Raw genomic sequence first — 24,566 nt, 5'->3', positions numbered from 1 at the left:
AATGATACTGCATTTTCCAAGCACCCAAACTACAGTAAAAATATAATTCTTCCAGCAACTCTGCTGCCATTTCATGTGCTGCCTGGAATATGGTTTCATAGCATTAAAACAGATAGCATGTGATATCACAGATCAAGGGCAATGGAATAGTGTAAAAGTTTGAACTCACAACTCAAGTGTCCAGAATGCACAGTGACAGCTTCACATTCCACAGAATTAAGACTAGTATAATACATAGTCTTGTTAGTTCTACCCAAGGCAGTGAACCTTCACTTCACTGCAGAGAAAAACTGAACAAAATAAAGGCAGCTGAACAGGATGCTGAAATGAACCAAAGGTGTTTTTCCAGGTTTTGCCTTGACATTAACCAGCTTTAAACTAAAGGCACAGTGCTATTCCCTCTCATGCACTGGAGCACATATGTAGCCACTCCAGATGTTAGAATCAGAGAGTTGGAAGAGATCCTAAGGGCCACCAAGTCCAACCCCCTTCATCTATACTCCTGTGTGCTCACTGATCATGTTCTCTGCCCTTGCCCCCATTTCTAGCTGGGCCTCTACCAAAAACGTGTGTAGGTGTGAAAGATTAAACATGTATGTTCCTTCAAGTGATATGGACTCTGACTTCTTCAGGACACATAATTCATGTGGCACAGCCTATTTTGCAAATGTTCAGTTTAATGTGTAAAGACAGAAGACGTAGACAGAAGACATGCTAAAACTCTCTTGTATGCTATGTACATTCATTAAATGCAAGAGATAAACATCTGAAGCAAGCTATAATCTAACCTTTAAAGGAAGAAAGGGGGACAGAAGCAAAGTACATGCCCCCCTTGCCTGCAGCAAGGTTACTAACTCATCCAATGTAACACTATTGGCTGTTAATGAGTACTTAAACAACCATCAATAGCAAAAGTGTGATAGTTAAGACACTTGGTATGGACTGTTGAGATAACCTCTTTGCACAGACACATAACATAGCACAGCAGAATTAACTATGTAACAAAAATGTAAAATGTAAAATGCAGCATACTTTCTGCAGTCTTCTTTGTTCATTAATTAAAAATAAACTATAGAAATTTGCTTTTTTTTACAAAATAAACTTTTCCCTACTTAGTTTATAGATATTTGCTTTTCCTCAGGCTTAGACAATGTGTAAAAAGGAACATAATTACCACAAACAGAGCCCAAGTACTTACAAAAGTTGCTTATGTTTGAAGGGGATAATTGAATTTACAAACAAATACAAATACAATACCTTTAATGGCATATAAAAAGTGGTAAAATACAAATTATGTTAAAACCAATTGACTAAAATTTACACAAAGGTTTCACCCTTGATCCAAGTGCCTTTGTTAAAAACCTGGCAACTGATTCAGTAGTGTGGGGATGATGGTCACTAAGCAAGTATGAAACTATTTCCTTGTCTGATCTCACTGAAAATTTCTTCAAGATGGCCCTCTAAGAAAAAGCAATCGCAGTAGACTGCCAAATCTTTACAATGAAGGGAGCATGTGTTCAGTTGTTTCAATTAGGCCAAGCTGGCGCAGGAACCACAGCCCATGTATAGGTTCTCCTGTCGGGATGCCATGATATCTGCCTCTTTGTTTGGGCAGTTTGGTAGCACATTAAAGCTGAGCAAGCATAAAATATCTAATGGAGATGTGGATTGATTAAATTACTCAGATATTTAGGCATGAAACCCGGCAATGGTGGTGAAATGCCATAAAATGTCGGGATGAACAAGTTCTGCAGGCTCCAGCTGTGAGGAAGCTGCCCTTCAATGTCATGAAAGTAACGCTTGTTTCCAAAACTCGAAAAGCCTGTCTTCTTCATCCATCCAGAAATAGGAGTTGGTCAAAAGATACACCTATGTTGCTTCTATTTGATTGATAATTTTGGTGTGCGCCAGGTGGAGTGGAAGTGGGTAAACGCTAACAGAAGATACATGTCCATGCAGGACTGCTTACTGCGGGAGGAATGCCTCTAAAAAATGAAAGCCCGAAGCCAGTATTTAAAACAAAGAAAGCTTTTCAAACCTCGAAAAAAAATCGCCTTGGCTCCGGTTTCTAAGCACAAAGCAACTTGTCATACGTGACTGAGTTTGGAAGACCCAATAAACGACAATAAAACAAAGATTGGAACACTCTCCTAATTTCATCAGCCGGGCTTTTGCTCCCCTAGATTGGAGTCTCCGTAAAGTAGTATTGTGGCGATGTAGTTTTGCAAGCCAATCTGAAAAAACTTCCATTCGCGGCAGGGAAAAATTGACCGCCTCTTGGTGTGAAAAAATCTGGATATTGCCAACACTTCGGTTTTACTCTTGTATTGAGAGTCTGGTGGATATGAGAGGTTCCAGGTTAAGGAATGGTGGAAGGTGATTCCTAAATATCTGGGTATATGAATGGAACCTGTTCAATCAATGTACTGCGTTGTATTTCTCCACGCTGAGTTCCGCTGAGGTTTTTGAATTCTAAAAGATCACCACTTTTGACGATTTGTTATAATTATAGTGTCGACAAGGCACTGTTTGTGCACGTACGTCCAGCAAAGGCTTGTAGAAGTAGTCTTTGCGAGGCCCACCTATGGACCGCAGACAGTAACACAGTGTCGCCTGCATTGAAGAGAAGTGCACATGTGGGTCTTTGTCCCAAAATGGGTGCATGACCTTTCGAAGTCTGAGAATAAAATGAGGAGCAAGGTCGTTTAAACAAAATAAAGATCGGGAACAGGTGAGAGGAGGCAAGAATACAACCCTGCTTTTGACTCCCTTTGTTTAGGAAACTATAGTGAAGTTAGGCGGCTACGCACGATCACAATCAATCGTAACTGACGACAGGTAGTTGAGGAATACAACTGAGAGCGAATAAGTTGAAAACAGTAATGGCCTCTGGTCTATTCCCAACACTGCTCAATTTTTCCCACAGCTGACTTCCTGGGGATAGAGTCGAAATGCGCATTTCAGATCTAGTGAAAGCCGCAAGGAGTTTCCCACTTTGGAGTGGCATGTACATTTCATCCGCCAAATGATTTAAAATACTCGAAGACAATGGTCATAGGGGTGGATTTACCTGTGGCATATCCTATCTCTTCCGGGCCTAGCACTGAAGAGGACCAGGCAGTGAGACGTATCATAAGGTACCTTGCGTAAAGCTTACTAGCTACTGAAAGCAAGCTTATCGGGATAATTGAATTTAACTGTAGCATGTAATTCATCTGACTTATTAACAGTGCAATCCAGAAGGGGGAGGGGGTGAAAGGGCTGTGGAACCAGTGGAACCCTACTGCATGCATAGATGCCACATACGCCATATGGAGTAGCGCAGCTTCACAGCACCCAGGTATGAATACTGCAGCTGCACTGGTGCTCATGTAGCTCAGAAGCCTATGCCAGCATCAATGGGGGCATTCCCAAGGGTGGAGCTGACTTTAGTTAGCCCAGAAATACCCCCTTTTTCTTTCAGTGACATGTGGCACAGCCCACTAAATTGCATAGGAGGCTTGCGGCTTGATCAAAGGTTTTCCCCAGTTTTTCCTTTCTTCTTACAGCCCATGATGCTGGGAACCTCTTTGGAGGCAGTGGGGCTGTGCCATGCCCTGCTGAGGCAAAACTACCCCCCTTTTTGGATTGAGCTGTCATAAATCTAACAGTTTTCAAAATATGGGTCTTCATAAAGTATGTTAGTTCCCACCCCTCATCTCCCTGCCTTGGAATCACAGCATTTGCTATCACAAACTAAGGGATGTACAGCGCAATCTTGCTTATATTCAATACTACAAGAAAGACAATGTAAAGAGACTGAGTGGTAACCTCTTTGCATCTCTTATAAAATTCATTTTAACCTTGATGTGTATCACCAAGTACTTCCCCCATCTTACCAATGCATTACAGGCCAGATCACTCACTGGGGTGGTGGCTCCTATGGAATATGATGAAATGTTTCATAAGAGGATGTCTCACAGTAAGAAGGCCAGTGAGACCTCATCAACAAAAAGCCCTGGATGCTGATATCCAGGGCAGATCTGATTCAACCACAGTAGGAAAGTTGGGCATAAAATGTCAGCCTTCCCATGTGGCCTACTGGAAATTTAAACAGGGAAGGTGCCAGTGGGCCCATTGCAAGTTTGACCATGGTTGTGAGTACTGCCTATGTTCACACCCCAGGATCTTCTGTCCTCATCTTCTCCTTGGCCAGGGAGCTCATGCTTTGGGGATGTAACTGGAGACCCTCTCAATAGCTTTCTCCAGAAGAGAGAGGGGAGCTCCAATTATAGGAGGCTGTGAAGCTACAATGGGGATATTGGGGTGGCTTGCCCCGGGCACCGCCATTGCAGTCACATGGGGGGCGCGCAGGGCAGTTCATGCCCTGTGTGAAGCTCCCCCTCCCTTCATCACTGGCCCAATAGCATTGTAGCCCATATTCCTGACTCCAGAAATTGAGCCTTCAGGGCTCAGATGGGGGCTGGCTTTTACCCCAGACAGCACCAAGGTTCTTCCCCTTTTCCTTACCCAGCACCTATTTAAGTCAGGTGTTACTTATCTGTGGGAGGGGTTCACTCAGAGGTTCTGAATTCCTTTCACCAGCCCTCAAATCCTTATGGATTTGGGCAATTTGAAATCTGCCCAACATTGTGACAGCAAAAATAGAAAAGGAACGTTCAGCTGGCTGGATCATGGGACCCTTTGCTGCTCCTCCAATATCTAACCTACATAAGTCCTCCTCAGGCATAGTATCTAAAAAAGCACCTGGTGGGTTCTGGTTGATACACCATCTGACATATTCCAGGGGCTTCTCAGTCAATGATACAGTCCTGCTGGAATTCCACACATAAAATATACCTCCTTTGATCATGCCGTGTGCCTTGTTAGATCAGGTAGCACCCTTATAGCAAAATATGACATCCAATTGGCCTTCCAACAGCTGCCCTGTGAAAAGTGTATGCTGAGGGAATTCCAGTCTCTCACTGGGCATTTGAACTTTACCTCACGTGGACCACCACAGGTACCTCAGCCTCACACCACCACTTTAGATTGACCAAGGGCATGAAAGAGGATCTCAGGACCTGGCTCACCTTCCTGTCCAAATTTAATGAGGCTTCCCTTTGGCAGGAACCTTTAGACTTGGGATCCACAATCCAAGTACAGTCTGATGCTGCTGACAGAATTTGATTCAAATTTTATTACAAGAAGTGTTGGTCACCCATGGCCATCCCACTGTGTGGGCTCCAGCATTTCATGCAACCTTGTGTTCCTAGTTTTTTCCCCATATTGGCTTCAGTTGTCATTTGGCACAAGCACTTTCACAATAGAAAGGTCTGGTTCTGGTGCAACAACCAAGTTGTGACTGGGTCATCATAAGGAGATGTTCCAGTCCAAACAGCTCATGCGCTTGGTACACATATTGATTTGGTTGCCAATTTGGTTGCCAATTTGGTTACCATTTGGTTGCCAATATAACTTTCTCAATGCAGCATGTAGCAGACATTGGTAACAGCATCGTAGATGCCTTCTCTCACTTTCAGGAGGAGAGGTTCCACAGTTTGGCATCTGAGGTGAACTGCCACCCAGACCCCTTCCTGGTCAAGCTCTGGGCTCTTGGGATCCCCCATAATGGTAAGTTGCTCCATCCACCTTCCATTCCTATTCCTTAGTGGCAGTGAGTTTTTGGTATCTCACTCTAGCAGCCCATCAGAAGTTGGTTTGAATCTGCAAGCACTGCATCATCCATTGGACAGGAGTTTATGCTGCGTCTCTTGGCTGGGGACAGCATCTGGAGGTCTCACAGCAGCTCATGTAGATTGGATATCAAGGAATGCAATGGCATGCACTGGTGCCGACAATTCTTCACTGTGTTCACTGGAAGGGACCCCTGGATAAACTAGTAACATATCTGAGTGGGAACGATCATGGATCCACGACCAGGGGCCATAACTTAACATGGTGGGTTGAGGCTGATTTGAAGGCCAGACTCCCCACACTGGTTTTCTTTCAGTCTGACTGACTGGAAAGGTGTTCATGGCACAGGGTGGCTGGCCCAGAGAAGATGGATTTGATCAAGAGGAAGATCACCTGCAAGATGGGCAAGGTGATTGAAGCCCTAGGCAGCTATCAGATCAGTCGCCCAGACATTTCCTTCCAACAAGGAATTGACCAGAGTCCACTTTTTGGAGTGGGATCAAGATCTCTGGCTGCATTGTATTTGGCACAACCTAAAAGTTTGGTTGCAGCTGTAGGAACTTTGTTAGGAGCTGGGTGGAGTTCATGCACACCTCTTGTGACAGTATCACTATGGGGTGAGATCCATTTTTTGGGGGGACAAATGGCCTGCATGCCCATTTTGCCCATCTTTGGATTTTGGGGTAAGGGCTTACAGGGGGCACAGCCAGCTTGGGGCTGTCAAGGCACCTTCACTTTCAAGTGGCAGGAAAAACCATTCCATGGCAAATAGCTCATGTGGAATCCTGCTATCTGCCATCCTACAGTATCTCCCCTATTCAGCAGGGTGGAGTAAATTGGCTGGCAAGCAGGTCGGCCGATGCAGGGATGCATTGCTTCATGCTGTGCCAAGGCTCTTTCAGTTGTTGTACCAATAAAACTGAGACCATTTTCAATTCCAGAAGGTTTTAGTTTTGTTAACTACATTTTGCTGCGGTGGGTGGTATCTAGCTGTCTCTTCACACTTTCACCACTGACATTTTGCTAATGACGTAGCAAAAAGGCAGTCCCTTCTATCCTCTGTTCCATGGAGGCCAGAAGCGACTGCCGTCACCGGTCCTCTGAGACCTGCTTTTATAAGCACTGAGGCTGGGGGTGGGGCTTGGGGAGGCATGGCCACACTCTGTATACAGAATATATATGTTCAAAGGCCAGTAAACAGTGGATTCCAGTATCATTCTAAGCACAGTTTAGCAGGGGTTATGATGTCAGTGTGAACAGCGGTACCTGTGGCCTGATACATTGTAAGGCAGCCTCATGTGTTCATGTGCACTTCTGATGATAGTTTTATCTATCACTAAGGTTCAGTTTTGTTGGTTTTATTAAAGGGAAGTTCTCTCCAGTTACACCCATGTTGCAAAAAGCTGCCCCACAGTCTCTCTGCATCAACCCTCACAAAGATCAAGAAATTATTATTTATACTCTCTACAAATTCAAACTTTCAGTGATCATTTTAAAACATTAAAGAAACGTAATTTATATAGGAGAGGTTTTTTTCATAATCGCTTCTCGACCTTTTGGCTAAGATCAAGTGTATTGTAGGTTTTTTTCATATTTGCAAACTCTGACCATAATCTAGCCAGCTAAGCACTTTTATGTCATAGTGCTTTCCAAGGAAGAATTAAACCACACTTAATTATTACTGATATAGCAAAACTTAACAGTGCATCTGTAAGCAGAGTTAAACTTTTCCAAGCCCAACAGACTTAGCAGGGGTGTTTAGGATTACATATTTTTCACTGACTTTTACCTTTTTTTGCAAATTAAAGAGGAAAATAAAATGAATATAACTATTATTTATCATTCTTTTATCATAAATATGTCACTCAGTATCTAAATTTGATAGAAGTAGAAAACCTATCTATAGCTATTTGGGAGTGTCACTGAACAAAGTATGAACATGACTGATCATTCTATGTTTTTCTGGAGCACATATGTACCTATATAATCCAGTTCTATATGTATTTACTCAAAAGTAAGACTTACTCTCTATTAAGTGTACTTGGCTTCTTTTCTAAACATCAATTAAAATCACAAACCTAAATCTCTAAATCTCACTGGCTTCAGTTGGACACAATAAGTATAAATAAGTTTTAGAAAAAGTATAAAAATCAAATTCATTATTAAATGTCAAATTTCTTCAAACAAAATCACACAATTGTCCTTTATAGCTCAATTTTGAAATATTGAAAGATATATCTTACTGAAAACTAGCATTTAGAGATGTGGCAAAGGGATTTGTTTCAGTTAATTTACTCATAGTCAGTTTGAAACACTTTCCCAATGGCATTTTAAAACAGATTAATATTTGATGGATATAATAAACACAATTTACACTTCTAACATCTGCATCGATACCAATAGCTGAGTGCAGTCAAGTAAATTAGATGACTGAAATGAATTATTTAGTTCAATCCTAGTTGGAAACAACCACCGTGTACTTTATTTTTGATAATGATGAAATTCATTCACGTCATAAGGATAGGCCTAATTGTATGTGAAAAAATATGTGCCTATCTCTAGCAAATGATTACACTGAAAGAATTTTCTGTGTTAGAGATGTCTTGGGAAATTCCAGATTGAGGGAAGTATGAATAATAATAGAATAATAACTCTTGAGGAAAACTTCCTAAATTCAGTGGCGCTTACTTCTGAGTGCAAAGATGCTTTGGCTATCACTGTCTGCCTGTAATCTTAAGCCTACTTCATATGAAGAAAGTTCAACTGAATTTTGTAGGACTCTTTTCCAAGCACACATATTTTAACTAGGGCAGCACAACTTCAGTGCAATAGCCATTCACAGATAATGGTGGCATTTATTTTTCTCTGTATGTTGGAATGCTAAACATATTTACTCGGGAGTAAACACTCCAGAAATAAATGATCCTGCCTTTCTAGATGGGTAGGGAAGGAGTGCTGGGTATTTCAAATGGGGCAGGTCAAGGATTACTTTCATGACTATGGATTAATTACCTGTAGTGGGGCTAGATCTGTGTCAACTTATCAGGCTGTCTACAGCCCTTAAGCATACTTCCCATGAAGTATGTTGTATTAAACTGCTTCTAAGATAAAAATGTTTAGGACTTGGCTCAATGTTCTGTGTCAGCAGCCCTTCAGCAATGTTCAAAGAATGCCGAATCAGTTCATTGTCAAAGAATGCCAAATCAGTTTCACCACAGTGGACGTTCTGGGCATGAATAATTTAATTCAGTCATTTCCCATATTTCAGCTATTGCAGTAGGGGTGATCAACCTTCATGTGGAACTATGTGAGACTGTCATACCAGCCTTCTCACCCCCACCCCCACACAAACGAACACACCCATCCCTTGGCTACCCTAAATCAATTCTGCAAAGACATAATATGCATCTGTTGCAAAGAGGGAAATCTCCAGTCTCTAGAAAGGTTGTAGAGGGAAAATAGAAAGACATGATTCAGAGCTATGTTGACTATCTGGAATTTCTTCATTATAAGATAGCAGAATGACATACACACTTCACCCCGTTCCTGGTTACCAGCACCACCTTTAAAGAAAAACACAAAGCCTAGCAAATTGGAAATCTCTAATTTGACCGAAGAACCCCAACGGATGCCGCATTTCAGGGAAAGGGAGGCACACAGGCAGCGACAGACCCGCTTCCTCGAATCAACAGCCTACCCGGCTGCCTTTCCTGACACGAGGGTGCGCATGGATGAATGAAAGCAAAACCCTCTCCTCGGGGAAAAGACAGTCTCCCCAACTCACCCAGAACCACGGCGAGGATAGTGCTGAGCAGCAGCCAGTTGTTGGCCAGGAACCGCTTGCAGTCGCATCCTCCCTTCTTGGAGCCGGCTTGCTTCATCACGGCGCCGGGGCTGCCGCTGATCAGCGGCCGTTGAAAAGAAGCGCAGGAGGAGCGCGCGGCAGAGGCGCTTCAGCAGCAGCCGGAGCCGGCCTCGCGCGCGCGGCTGTTTCTTTGGAGGGTGCGCTGGAGAGGCAGCGCGCGGTCCTCTGCAGGTCTCGCCTCCCGCCCGACCCTTCGCCTCCTCTTCTTGCTGCGGCCGTTGCCCGCGCCTGCCGGGCTCTGCGGCTCCTGTTTCGCCAAGCAGCCCAGGAGAGCCGTGACTGCGGTTGTGCGCGCGCGCCCTCTTCCTTTCTTCCCTTTCCTCTGCCACGCGCCACGCACAGCTGGCCACTCCAGCGGCGCCCGTGCGTGCTCGACGAGTTCTGGGAGGGTCCCTGTGGGAGGAGATTTCGGGTTGCCGCCTCCTTGAAGGGCTGTGGGAAAAGGAGGGGGGGGGGAGCGCAGCCTGGCTTGGGCATGTCCGCAGATGGCCAGAAACTCTTAGGTACCAGCATGGCAAACAGAACGCGTGGAGCGGCTGAAGAGACTGGAGAAGTTTCCTTTCCTGACATTGTCCCCCCCCCCCCCCCCCCCCCCCAATGTGGATTGGGTTTTCTCTGCAAAGGTTAATTCCAGTCCTGGAACTTTTACCCGCCCAATAATGGCACCCTCAGCAGTGGTGTGTGAGAGAAGGAAAAGAGGCAGACCTTTGTTCCTGCAGGAAACAAGACCTGTCCATACCTGGGACACCTGAACAAAGTTACAGGAAGTCATATGACATTCACAGTCATGTATCAGGAAAAGAGCGGGCCAGTTATGTTTTCAACTGTGTCAAGGCTAGGATTGTGGGATTAGGGAAATGGTGGCCCTAGTGCCAGTCTATGAATTGAAGACAATTGGTCTAGCATGGCAAAGTATATCTCAGGTAGAATGAGAAAACCAAGGAGGTTAAGGACAATTCAAGTTATTCTGGCAACTCAAGTAAGACACATCCCCTTATCTCTACCCCAACCTTGAGACATGGCTCCAAGAGAGAATGGGGGTAAGGGGGAACTCTCTTCCCTGTAAACTAGTCTGTGTGAAAAAGTAAGCTGCTAACAGCTTGTATCACTAATGTGAAAAGGGGAAATCGCTAGTGGAGCCATCATCTATGTTACTTCCCCACGATTTAACTGTCAAGGGGAAAGTCCAAGTGGGGCTGACAGACTAATTTACAGGTAAATTCCCTACTGCCACTGGCCTAGGGTCACTGGGAATAAGTGGCATACAGAATGAAGCCCCAGTAACTCTGCCAATGCCTCAAAGGCCTCTTGGCTCAGACCATTCAACAGCAATGATAATATCATTTAATCCATTGCCTCCTCCATCTATCCTGCCATTTTGGGTCCAGAAGCACTGGTGAGTGAATATCCCTTCATCTAGGGCAGCCTGCCTGGCAATGGACCACATATGTCAGAATCTGTCCCCAATCCTGTTGGCCAACCCAGCAGGTCAGTCAACCTTCCATGCTGTTGGTCTGTTGCATCTTGGCTCAGCCCAGAGGATGGTGGCATGCCTGACCCAGTAGGGTCTGATGAGGGAGGAACAGTCTCATTGTGAAATGTCCCTGAACCTTTGAGTGCTGGCATCACCATTAAGGGTGCTGAAGGGTAAGCTGGAGGCCAGGCCAGCTCCATTGGCACTAGTTGCCACCCATCAACCTGGGAGAGTGGGGCAACCCTCAGGGAGGCTGGAAGAGGAAGGGACAGGCAAATCCCAGGGAATATCAATCATAAGGGCCAGGGACTCAGGCCTGGACAGGCAGTTAACCCTCCCACCAGCTAGCTGGCTACATGGGACAGCAGAAAAGAGAAATCAGCAAGAGCCATTTTCCTCTTCCCCTCTCCAGTCTGAGGCTTCTGGAAGCTCTTGAGATCATGTCAAGCTGACTTGACCCTGATGGCACAGAGACACACACCTCGAGAGAGTTTTTCCCATGGGCAGTATATATAATGTCTAGTATATTGTATGCAAACACTTTGTCTATTTTAATTCGAAAGTCCACAAGTTCTTGACCTTCTCGTTTTCTGTGACTTTCTCTGGACTATATTCCCACCATTTTTTATCCATCCTAATATTGTAATTCTTGCATAATTTACAGTAGATAATCTTGGCCATTGAGATGTGCCTCTGTACTCAGTCTGGGCAATCTTTTTGCAGCAGCTGAATACGTGATCTACAGTTTCATTGGCTTCCTTGCACAATCTGTATTTTGCATCATCTGAGAATTTTTCGATTCTGGTCTTGATCTTGCTCTTAGCTTGCTCTTGCGTGGCTAAGATCAGTGATTCAGTTTCCTTTATCATAGTAGATCTTTTCATTGTCCATCTTGTCCTTGATCTTCTCCAGAAACTGGCCATGTAATGCTTTGTTGGACCAGCTTTCAGTCCTTGTTTTAATCACATTTTTTTTCTGTACTCCTGCTTGGTTTGCTGGGCTTTCAGTAAATTCCCGTTCTTCACTTTGATCAATGCCTGTTTTTGACTTTCATTCACATAATCTGCACATGTTTCTCTTCCTTCATTGTTTGCTTTACTTGCAGTAATCCTCTGCCACAAGATCTCTGGGGCAGGTATAATCTATCAGTATCACTAAGTGGGTGTAAGGCATAGTGCATTGTCATAAGCTTCTGAATTTTTCTATCGAATGCATCCAAACCAGCCTGTGTCTTCTGTGGTTAATTTTTTTCTCAGAGAGAAAAAGATTATGGATAAACATATTTTCAGAAGTAATTTGTCACAAAGAAACTCTTTCAAACAAAATTTTCTAAAACTCTCTGGAAGGTTCAAAGCCTCTGGTCTCCATCCTGTACTTTATTTTGTGGAGCTAGTTGTTCCAGAGGGCAATCTGCTTTCTGATCTATATCAAATAGATCTGATTCCATAATATTTAATAAGGATCAGGTGATCATTGCATTGTGTATCCTGGAATTTCTCTTAATATGTTCATTTGCCTAAGATATTTCATTTCCAAATGTGCTGATCAGTTGCACTAAATAAATAAAGATGTCCCTTTGTTTTCTATTTTATTGCCATTGCCACCAGCAGTGAAGAAAACAGAAAAATAAATAAACTATAGCTTACTCCTTTCTAAGTGCAAACTAAACAGTCTGGTGTTGAACAAGGATAAAGATGGGTAAACATTGGCTTGAATCCAGGTGATTTCCACTTATAGAATGAGTTTCCCCACCTGCCTCTAGCTGCAGTCCAAAATGGCTCTTGAAATGCTACTTGTGGAGATGGGGACCCTCAGAAACAGTGTAAAGGGGGTAGTTGGTGGTCTGTAGTGGAGAAAAATTGCCCCCACTGTTCTCATGTGGAAATCATCCATTAAATCTGTCTAAAATATTATGTTTATTTTATAAAGGATTATGTTATTTCTGTCTCTGCCTTGTGACCCGTACCAGTTAGTTTCAGAATGCACAGACATTTGACCCAACATCTCATAAACTGATCTGAGCATATTTTTAAAAATGAAAATTAATGGGTATAAGAAGTATAGACAGCTAGTTTTAGAGAAGACAGAATTGGAAAGACTGGATAGGGTGGGAGTCAAATTCCAACTATTCTATGAATAGATTACAGTACAGATTTACTCCAGTCAAAGCAATTGATGTAACTAGAATTTCACTATTTGTCAAAGAAGAACAAGAGTAGTAGTAGTTTGGATTTATACCCCACCTTTCTCTCCTGTAAGGAGACTCAAGGTAGCTTACAAGCCCCTTTCCCTTCCTCTCCCTACAACAGACACCTTGTGAGATAGGTGGGGCTGAGAGAGTTCTGAAGAACTGTGACTAGCCCAAGGTCACCCAGCAGGAATGTAGGAGTGAGGAAACACATCTGCCAATTGGCCATGCTGGCAGGGGCTGATGGGAATTGTAGTCCATAACATCTGGAGTGCTAAAGGTTCGCCACCACAGTATGATAAAATGGAACATCACCCTTAACTTCTTGGAAGAAGTAATAAGTGATTAGCAGTGTGATCTTGTGGAGTAGAGTTACTCCATGCAAAGTCTGTTGAAGTCAATTGGTGTGGAATTGAGTAAATCTTTATAGGATTGAACTGTTAAATTCAAAAAACAGATTATATACAAATATGGTAAAGCAAAGAAATGGAATGTCTGGACTACTTTTCTTTGTCTCCCATTATTTATTCTGAATGATGACTATATATCATTATTCTCCAAATGCATACCAAGCAGAGATGAAAAAGTATCTCAGATGCAAAAGTATTTTTAAAAAGGTATTTTTTAAAAAAGTTGACAGATATTGGCTCCAATCCTGGATGAAAATTCTACTTGGCAGTTTCTGTACAGGCAATCAAACACATTTCTCTAATAAAAGTGTCCCAATAAAATGAAAAGGTATTAAAGGTACCACAAACTGTTGGACTGTTCCCAAAAATCTCCAAGTTATATAAAAGATTAATCCAATGGTTAAAAAAAATGATGCTAAGTGTTTCTATTCTGGAAGAGCTGGCAACTATCTAAATCATGTCCTCAGTAAAAATACTTGGTCAGCAAAGAAAATATCATTTTTATTTAAGAAATACTTTTTGATCTTTGTATTTGCTATGATACAGTCTACATCCTGCATAAAAATTTTCTCTCAGAAAACCCCAGGGGAATTGAGCTCCCCAAGGAATATACACGAAAAACATTACATTACAACTTGTTTCCTATTTAGAATTTCCTGGAAGTGAATAAATATTCTTCCAACAAGGTTATCAAAGTGATAAACTCATCACTTGATAATCACCAGTTGTAGACAAGAAATTCAGCTAGTGAACCTACATCACTGCAGTCCATGCTAAGTGAGTTATCTTAGGCCCTTACAGTGCAATCCTGAGGTGGGGAGGGGGAACTCCTCAGGAGGTGGTGTGACTTCAGTGCCAGGTGGTGTAAGGGACTTATGCTGGTGCTGGGAAGCTGTGTGGCAGTACAACATGTTGTGCCAGTGTTTCTCCAACACAAGAGCGCTGGTGGCGCCAAAGGAGATGTTCTGGGGTAGAGCTGGATTTAGCCAACCTCTGTAACCCTTTCCAGCTGGGAACCCTCCCTTTTGATAGTTCCAACTTTTGCCAACAAAATCAGGGTACAGCCCATTGTGTTTGCTATGCCACTAGCACAGGGAAAGGTGTAGTGTCACTTTTTGTTTGCTGGCCACGGCACAATAAGCCTCTTAGGAGGCAATGCAGCTATACCATCTCTGGCCATGCCACAACACTCTCCCCTTAGGATTGCTCTGCCCAGGTTTATGTTGTGAGGTTTTTCCTATGCCTTCTGTTGTACCTACAGCACAACATTCCTGGCCCAGACTGGCTGACATATATGTACAAACTATAGCTTACCTACAGAATATATTTGACCTATGTCAAAGTCATTTATACAATGTACAAAATGGTTGAATTGTGAATATAAGGCTGCTCTCCTACGGTTCCCTCCCCTTTGGAGAACAAGGATCCCCCAATTTAAACTGAGCTTCCACATGTTCATTCTGAGCACAACTCACCGGGTGCACCATTTCTAGTCATGTGGGGGGCGGAAAAATCCCCCTCCCCCTTCCCCCCGCGGCGCCCCCCCCCCACAGCGTCCCCTCCAACTTACTTTTAGGAATGGAGCAGGCCGGAAGCCTGCCTGCGTTGCCTGGGCCAGGTGAGAACTACATTTCCCAGGCTCCTGGGAAATGTAGTTCTCACCAGGCCCAGGCAACACAGGCAGGCTTCCGGCTTTTTTCTCCGGCCTGCTCCTTTCCTAAAAGTAAGTGGGGTGGGGTGCCGCGGGGGGGGCATCATGGGGGGTGCGGAGGGGTGCGGGGTGTGTGTGTGAAAAAGCCAGAGTGTGCACCGGGCGCACTCTGGTCAAGCTGCGCCTCTGCACACAGCCAATATGAGGAAGAGGGTGAATCTAAACTTGGCCTTCAAAATGGCAGAGCTAGCCTCCATATCCACCCCACCTTCGGCCTTTAAAGCACCCCCCCACACACACACACAACTGAACCACAATGTGACTTTACAGTATAGCTAAGCTGCAAAAGGGTAGGAAGGGTTACTAGACTGTCAAAGTCCCAGGGCAATCTATGTTACATTTGTGCTGCTGAGCAGATATGGGGGAAGAAAAGGGAGTGACGTCACCACTGATCAGTGCAGGAATGGGGATGTGCATGCTGTTCCAACCCAGTCTCATTCTAGGAACTAATGCAGGGATGTGTGCTGTTGCTGCTGCCATGTTTAAGCAGCATAAGTCCGTCTTTTTGCATAGCTGTCAACAAATGCAAAAGTCCAGTAATATACACATTCAAAATTGCCTTTATGTGTTTCACTCATCAGAAAGCAATTACAAATGTATTAAATGCTGTTTTTGTGTCAGGGGGGTAAGTCTTTTTTATGTTCTTTCACTAATAACAGGAGCAGAGGTGAAAGGTGCGTTATATGTGATTTTACTCTTAGGCTATCTAAGATTTTTTAATCCAGGGTTTATCTCTGTTCTCTTTGCCTCTACCTCATACAGATTTTCTGGAATTCAACATGCATCTGATCCCTTGACACCTCTGCTGGAGCTGTCCTTTAAATGTTTTGCATAAGCTTTTACCTTTCCACTTATTGATTCATGACTCTGCAGACTGACGGCATGCTTTGAAAAAGAAGAGTTTGGATTTATACCCCACTTTCCTCAGCCATAAGGAGTCTCAAAGCAGCTTACAAACTTCTTCCCTTCTTCTCCTCACAACAGACACCTTGTCAGGTGGGGCTGAGAATATTCAGAGAAAATTGTGACTAACCCAAGGTCACCCAGCAGACTCAACCCCGTTTTACAAACAAGTGGCTTTGTTTCAAAAGTTTTTTTAGAAATCAAACTAAAATCCATTTGCAGCCAGGAGCCAAAATGATTGTGTCTGAAAAGACACAAAAATCTTTTGGCAATCAGCAGCGAAAACAGATTACAAGGGGTGTTTGAAAGGAACCATTGTCCTAGTCAGGCTGTGCCGCCCACCTTTTGTTATTCATACATAGGCTAGCCACAGATATTAGTAACTTCAATTTTATCCAATCAAATACATTTCTTAGAAGGATATAACAATTAAAATATGCCATTATGAGTAGTGAAAGTGTTTTCAGTTGCTTCTTGGTATATTGAAGAATTACAGTACAGGTTACATGGGACATTTTCAGAGGTATCTAGGAAAACTGGATTTTTGGTGACACACTACATACCAGTGGCGTAACTAGGCAAACTGGAGCCCTGGGCAAAACATGAGTTTGATGCCCCCAGGCGCGTGCCCAGTGCAATGCGCACCCCCCGGTCCCCTTGTAGCTACGCCCAGTGGTGTATCTAGGCAACCTGGAGTTTGGTGCCCCCCCAAGGGCAACTGCCCTCCCCCACTGTGACCAAGCAATGATTTTTTACACCAGGTCATTTCAAAGTCACCATCACATTCTAGAACATGCCCCAACTCACAAATCTGAACACAGCGATAGGCCAGGCCACACAGCAGAAATAATTTTTTTTGAAAACATTTTCAAAATGTTTTCAAAATGTTTTATTACTGCTATGAAAACATTTTATGGTGTTGTATCCAGTCCCCCCAATTGGGGGAAACAGCATCACTTTCAACGTTATTTAAACTGGGAACCCCAGATTCTTCTTTTAAGGTGGATTTAAAAGGAGAATCTGGGCTCCCTAGTTTAAACAAGTGATGCTGGAATCCACCCCCAAACAGCATCATTTTCAATGGTGTTTAAACTAGGGAGCCCAGATTCTCCTTTTAAACCCACCTTAAAAGGAGAATCTGGGGTTCCCAGTTTAAACAACATTAAAAGTGATGCTATTTTAGGGTTGATTCTCCCCCACCCTGAAACAGCATCACTGGGGACCTCAGATTCTCCCGTTAAATCCATGCCAAAGGGGGGATTTAAAAGGAAATTTGGGGGGTGCCTGCTGTCAGGGGTGAAATTGTTCATATAGCAGCACCAAACTTTCAGGGTATCTTTAGGAGTCCATAGCTTTGGATCCCATGGACCAAACTTCCCAAAACCTGGGCGGTATCAGTAAGAAACTCTCCTGATGATACTTCCCAGGTTTGGTGAAGTTTGGTTCAGGGGGTCCAAGGTTATCGACCCTCAAAAGTATAGCCCCATCTCCAATTAGCTCCCATTGGAAACAATGGGGGATGGGGTGCCCCCTTTGGGAGTCCATAACTTTAGACTCCCTGAACAAAACCTCACAAACCTGGGTGATAGCATCAGGAGTGTCTTTCGAAACATCTCTGAAATTTTGGTACTGCTAGCCTAAAAACTGCACCCTGTGCAGGTAAAAAATGGAAAAACACTGAAAACACAAAATAATCCCACAAACGAACCTGCAGTTTTTGTGCCCCCCACAAAGAGGCGCACTGGGCAACTGCCCACTTTGCCCAATGGGAGGAATGCCTCTGCTACATACCTGATTAAACAGTGTTGTATCTCTCTTTGTTACATTAGTTAACCATCGCTGATATACCATGATTGGATATGTGCACCTAATGACCAAATGGCATGGCCATATAAATCCAAGAATAGATTGTTCTTTGCAAATGTATTATAGGCAAAAGACAGAAACTTGTCTGTTTGCATTCCAGTTGTACTGTTGTACTGGTAATTTGTGTAATTTGTACTTTGTAATTTGTGAAAATATTATTGGTCTTTTGTTCAGAGTCCTACAGCAGTATTTCTTCATAAAATACAAATTCAGAGAAAACATAACTTCTGATTTGTAGATTCCACAGGTTCTTCCTGTAGTAACTTTGCCAGATTAGCGTCAGGTCTTAACGACTACAAAAGAATTGGCTGAGAACAGTTTGAACAACTCAGAGCACACTTTTGTTTTCATTAACTGCATTCCTTCCTACTATACACGCCACAGGATGTCCAATCAACCAATAAAATCAATTTTGGGTAACTGCTCCCATGGACACTACTATATTATATTAGCCCTTATTTTCCTTGCTGTCTGGGCATAAATTGACATTCTGTAAGATATCAAATAATCAAACTCTGAGATCAAGAATATTAATTTTTCAGTAACAGAATGTAAATTTAAATTAGCTAGTACTCTAGCAAGAAATTTAGCCCTTGGTTGCACATGAGGCAGGCAACAACTGATATTCAAATGCATGTTGTCCTGAACATAGGGGAGTCTATTTTGTTTTCATGATTAGTAGTGACTGAAATCTTAGGGAAAAACACATTTAAAATATACATACAAATATCCTGTAGAAAGTTGATATTTTTACTCTCAAGCTTCCTTTTAACTGGTTTTTGAGAAGTTTCATCTTTTGACATTAAATATGACTAATCGGAACTTTCTGGACAGCCTTCCATCCATTAGTAACTTGAATTGGACAGTAATATGATCACTGTACCCAACTGGTTTGACAGCCTTTGCAACTTATACCAGGTCCTTGCTGTCACTATGAATTAAGTCCAGTTGCCTCTCTTTATCTAGCTTCATGTCAAATTGTTCCAAGGCCGAGTCATTTGCTGTGAAAATGCTATGAACTGGAATAATAGTGTGTACTTTCTAACCACTGCAACAAATAATGATATAAATAGAAGCAAAGGAGAGGATAAATGAAAAAAAAACCCCAAGAGACTGATGCCTATTCTCACATTCAAACTTAAGGTTTTTATTGTGTAGTCAAATTCCTGCTATCAGTCCATGCCATATGTACTGCCCCTATTCAGTCAGATGTAGAGATCAAAGGCAAAAACAACAGAACATACTGGACCTTGAATCCAAGACCATGCTGTCCTCTGATGGTGGACTGCAGAACCATAGCCACTAAATTTATGTTAACTACCTTGGGCCTTGGGTCAAAATATTTTCAATGAATTAATGAATTAGATCCAGCATAACCACTTCACTGCATTCTGTTTATTAATTAGTGCAATAAATAGTTCTACTGTCAAACTGATGTGCCCGCAATGTAATGCCAGCTTGATCTGCTTCAGCATCACAGGGCAGAAGCAATTCTTAAAGAGTAGAGAAGCAAAGAGGCAGTGGCATCAGGCAAGGCAAGGAGGGAGGCACCAACTTGAACATACAAGTTTGACAATTTTTTATTATGCCCATTTTCACTGTCTTTCCATTTTACCCTGTATGATTATGAAAAGCAAGTGAGGCCAGTGCTAGAAGACATGAATGTTTCCGTGATCTACTCATTATCATAATTACTAGAAATCAGATGCGTAATGTTAAACATATTAAAAAGGGAATAGGCTTGGATATTCATTAGTTAATTTTAAAGTGCATATCCCTATGAAAGGAGCATATGTAGCAGCCTAGTACAAAGCAGTGGCATATTTGCACAGGGACAAGGGGTACCCCTTGCCCCTGGACACCACTCTTCTGGTCACATGGGGGGCACAAAATTGGCCCCCCACGTGACCAGGAAGATGGCAGTGGGGGGGGCGGAGTTGGGCGCCCCTGACCCTGCCCATGTCGATGACACATGGGCAGGGGCGAGGGTGCTCAAAGACAACAAGGCAGCAGGACTTCCTGTTGCCTCGTCGTCTCCAAGTGTCCCTGTCCCTGTCCATGTCGATGACACATGGGCGGGGTCGAGGGTGCTCAAAGACGACGAGGCACCAGGACTTCCTGCTGCCGTTGTCTCTGAGCGCCCTCGACTTCACCCATGTCGTCATCAACATGGACATGGGCAGGGTCGAGGGTGCCCAGCTCCACCCCCCCTCCACTCCCCAGTTAAAAGGAAACTGGCTGGGGATGGGGCTTGCGGAGGCGTGGCCATGCCCCCAGGGGTGTGTGGCCCCACCCCCTGGTCTCAGTGCTTATAAAAGCAGCTCTCCAAGGCCAGGGACCGCAGCTCTGGCAAAATAGGTGGCCTGGTGCTGAACAGCTTTCCCCCCAGCCCCACTGTCTGTAATTATCAGCAGTAGGAATGCAAATGCTGCAGTGTAGTGTCAACTCCCATCTCTGCCAGACAGTTCAGAATTCAAGATTTAGCTGTTTTGAAATCTATTTCTTTCACTTACATGGACTACTCATACACCTCTACCAAAACCCTCTGAAATATATTTGCTCTTTTTAACATTTGAATGAGATGAATGCTACTTCATGATCATCTTTTGAGATGATGAGAGACTTATATGACTGTATTTGTAAGTTCTCATGTATTTGGAAATGACCTGGCAAAACTCTTACAAGCTAACGGCATTGAGTTGTATGACAGCTAAGATGTTTAATCATGATGGAGCTGATCCATTCCTTTTTGGAAGTTGAGAAATAAATAAAACGAAGTTAAATCATCATTGTTCAGCTAAAAGGCAGTACGGTTGCTTTCAGAAGATTGTAAGAGTTTATGTTGTCATGACATGGTGTGATGAATTTCTCTTTTCATTGGGTAAATTCTTATGCACTCTGTAAATATAACAATAAGAATAAAAGAAAGTGGAAAGTACCCTTATAGCCTTTTGCCATCCTACACTTCTAGAGAGTAACCCATTATTTAAAAAATCTAGTGAGGTCATAATTACACATTTAGTGATTTCTGCAGGCAGCGATCATGCTCTTTGCTGCTCCCTGCAAGTTGTATTAATGGAGGGCTGTATCTACCCACATGCTATTTAATGGCACATAATGTTTTTTCTGTAAAAAATAATAGCAAAAGAGAAAAAAAAGAACAATAAACAGCCACACAATAATGAAGCCCCATGTTTTATAAAGCACCGAGGTCTTCTGTGCCCAGAATTAGAATTTTAAATCATGACAGTTCCACCTAAATGGCTGACTACTTTTTACATGTATGGATTATTAAAAATTATATCCTGCCTCTCTAGAGAACCGACTTAAGATAGTTCACAAACATGATAAAACTATATAACAGCATAAAATTATTAAAATTACAAAGTATTACAAATCCAACCATTATGGATGACATAAAAAATTTAGCAACCAACAATGATCCTATAAGCAGACAGTAAAAACAATTAAACAGATCAAACTCTTCTCTTAAAAGCTTAGGCTCATTCCGCACATGCAGAATAATGCACTTTCAAACTGCTTTCAGTACTCTTTGAAGCTGTGCGGAATAGCAAAATCCACTTGCAAACAGTTGTGAAAGTGGTTTGAAAACACATTATTTTGCGTGTGTGGAAGGGGCCTTAGGTAAGAAGTAATGTTTTGTCCTGGCACCTAAAAGAACATAGAGAGCATAGAGTATGTTCTAGGAGAGTCTCAAGAGAAAGGATGTTCTACAAGGGAGGTTCCACACCATTGAAAGCCCCCTGTCCTTGGTTGTCACCCACCTCTAAAAATGGGAGCACACCAGAAATTGTGAAAAGAAACTTAACTAGCAGGTTGGACAGTGTGAGTGGAGGCTATACTCTGTATATCCTCTCCCCAAGCCATTTTGAACTGATAGATGACTCAGTTAACAAAAGCAAACATCAAAATTTAGTGAACCATTACTGCATGGTAGCGTAGAGTAGAATACAGTACAGTAAAGTACAAGTGGGGCCCCACAAAACTCAGGGGAGGGAAATCCCACCTTCCCCCTTGTGGGGAGGTGAATTCCCCAGCCAGCCTGGCTTTCTGAAATAGGGATGGCTGCCACTGCTGAGAGACAGGTCTGGCCATCCCTGGAGCAGCCAGAGGTGTCCACTGCAGCATCACAGTCATGAAACCACTCCCAGTGCCCACTGCCATCATGGCCTGGCCTGGCCTGGCTTGGCTGACATTGCTGGGCCTGCCTGTCTGCATGACTTCAGCACAGCCCAGGAGCCACTCCCAGCATCTGCTGCAACCTGGCCTGGCAGCAGACCCCAGCTCTTGGTAGTGGTCACTGCCATTTTGGTTTTTTTTTGGTTTTTTTGTTTTAATAAATGCTTATTTAACTTAATGACATTACAGAAAAGACATACATTGTCTCAAAATTAAAACTTTACATGAAATTTGCTTTAAAAAGGGTGAGATGAACTCCCTTCCCAATACATAAACCCCTATTGGGGATTGTCATATCCATAATGTTCAACTTATTCAACTAAACTTGAGTTTGACTTCACCAATCGTAATAACATTCTTTAAGAAATTATTAATTAATTATTACTAGCCTTCTATCTTATACAACATAACATAACATCTTCCTGTCCTTTACACCAAAAAAGAACTAAGATTAACAGATACAACTTTCGTATATACTTTAGTTCAAATAGTTTCAAATCTATTTGCGAAGAATTCTTTCAACGGAGACCAGCTGTCTTCTTTATTTTCCTGCATATCCTTGTTCTGCAGTGTAATTGTCAATAAGTCAAGGTCCATGTAATTCCATGATTTAACATACCAATCGTTTAAGGAGGGGAGTTGCGGTGATTTCCAGTACTTCGCTATTTCGATACGAGCTGCTGCTACTAAGTAAGTCAATAGTTTGGAAAAACAAGTAAGTTTTTTATCTTTATATAGCCCCAACAAGTATACTTCTGGTAACATTTCAAAATTAATTTTTAAAATAACTTGTATTTTTTAATGTATTTTTCTCCAGAACCTTTGCACTTTTCCACACGACCACCACATATGATAGAAAGATCCCACCTCTTTCCCACACCTCCAGCACAACGGTGAGTAATTATTGTTTATTTTAAATATTTTTAGTGGCGTGATATACCATCTATGTATCATTTTTCCTATGTTCTCTCGTATATCTATACAAGCTATTTGATTATATGCATTTTTCCAAATGTATTCCCAATCTTCTAGTAATAAATTTTTTTAAAGTTTTTACTCCATCATACTATCTTTTATTAGTTTCTCTCCTGTATCCAATATTAAGAGTAATTTATATATTTTGCTTACTGTTTTTTGATTTGTTTGTATTATAACATCAAAAGTGGATGGTTTCATAGTGAAACCCATGTTTCCTTATCTTTTTAAAAGTAATGGTATAGTTGGTTGTAGGTATACCACTGACATGTTCTACTTTCTATTACAATCTGTTCTCTATCTTTCAAAATGATTTGGTTGTTATGATGGGTTAGTATCTCTTTATATGTTGGCCAATTTCTGTTATTTATGTCTTTTATCTGCAAGGATTCCATACAAGATACCCATAAGGGAACATTTCTATATAGTATGTCTTTATATTTGTCCCAGATTTTTATCAGGTGTCGTCTCACGTAGTGGTTGTTAAATAATTTATACTTTTTATTCGGGTTAGGCCATAACCTATCGTGCCAACCCATCTGCATATCAAATCCTTCAAGTTGTAGTAGTTCTATATCCTGTAGGATGATCCATTCTTTTATCCAGACACAGGCACTTGAAACTAAATATATATATAAATTGGGCAGCGACCATCCTCCTCTATCTTTACTCATAGTCATGATTTTATATCTGACCCTGGGTTTTTTCCCTCCCCATATGAATTTGGAGATATTTGCATTCCATTTTTGAAGAATTTTTATCGAATTAATAAAGGGAATATTTTGGAAGAGATATATAAATTTGGGTAAGACAGACATCTTAATTAATGCAATTCTGCCCATTAACGAAAGGTGTATTTTACTCCATTTTTGCAGGTCTATTTGGATTTTTTTCCATAACGGAATATAATTTTTTTCAAAGATACTCTGATTGTTATTTCCTAATTTTACTCCTAAATATTTTATCTCTTTTTCTATTTTTAGCCCGGATCTCAACTCAAGTATTCTGTCTTCTTTATTCGTCATATTGAAGGTAAGTAGTTTTGTTTTTTCTTTATTTATTGTTAATCCTGCAAGGTTACCAAATTCCGTAATGCCATTTTGAAACAGCGTTGTCTCTGCATGCTTATGCACAGACAATGCTATTCAAAAACAGGGGACTTAAACCCTCCCTGCTTTAAAAAAAAATCATATTTTTCTTCAGACCTGACTCTGCAGAAAAACCTGTTGGGGGTAACTATGTCCCCATTTGCTGATTTAAGTATCCTTAGGCAGGGGCACACTTCAGAATTAGATATA

At 42.2% G+C, this 24,566-nt stretch overlaps 1 protein-coding gene across 1 annotated transcript in view; it reads right to left on the bottom strand.

The window, feature by feature from the left end:
- SLC1A1 (solute carrier family 1 member 1) overlaps nt 1–9,907 on the bottom strand; it is a 59,646-nt gene extending 49,739 nt beyond the window's left edge. Inside the window, exon 1 of the mRNA XM_048503886.1 lies at nt 9,461–9,907. Within this exon, the coding sequence (XP_048359843.1) occupies nt 9,461–9,557 (97 nt within the window). The 5' untranslated portion in view covers nt 9,558–9,907. The remainder of the gene's footprint in view (nt 1–9,460) is intronic.
- Between the last annotated feature and the right edge of the window lie 14,659 nt (nt 9,908–24,566).

Source organism: Sphaerodactylus townsendi, linkage group LG07 (assembly GCF_021028975.2).
Source record: "Sphaerodactylus townsendi isolate TG3544 linkage group LG07, MPM_Stown_v2.3, whole genome shotgun sequence".
Taxonomy (NCBI): domain Eukaryota; kingdom Metazoa; phylum Chordata; class Lepidosauria; order Squamata; family Sphaerodactylidae; genus Sphaerodactylus; species Sphaerodactylus townsendi.
The sequence above is the reverse complement of the archived record's forward strand: the minus strand, read 5'-3'. Positions and strand labels throughout refer to the sequence as shown.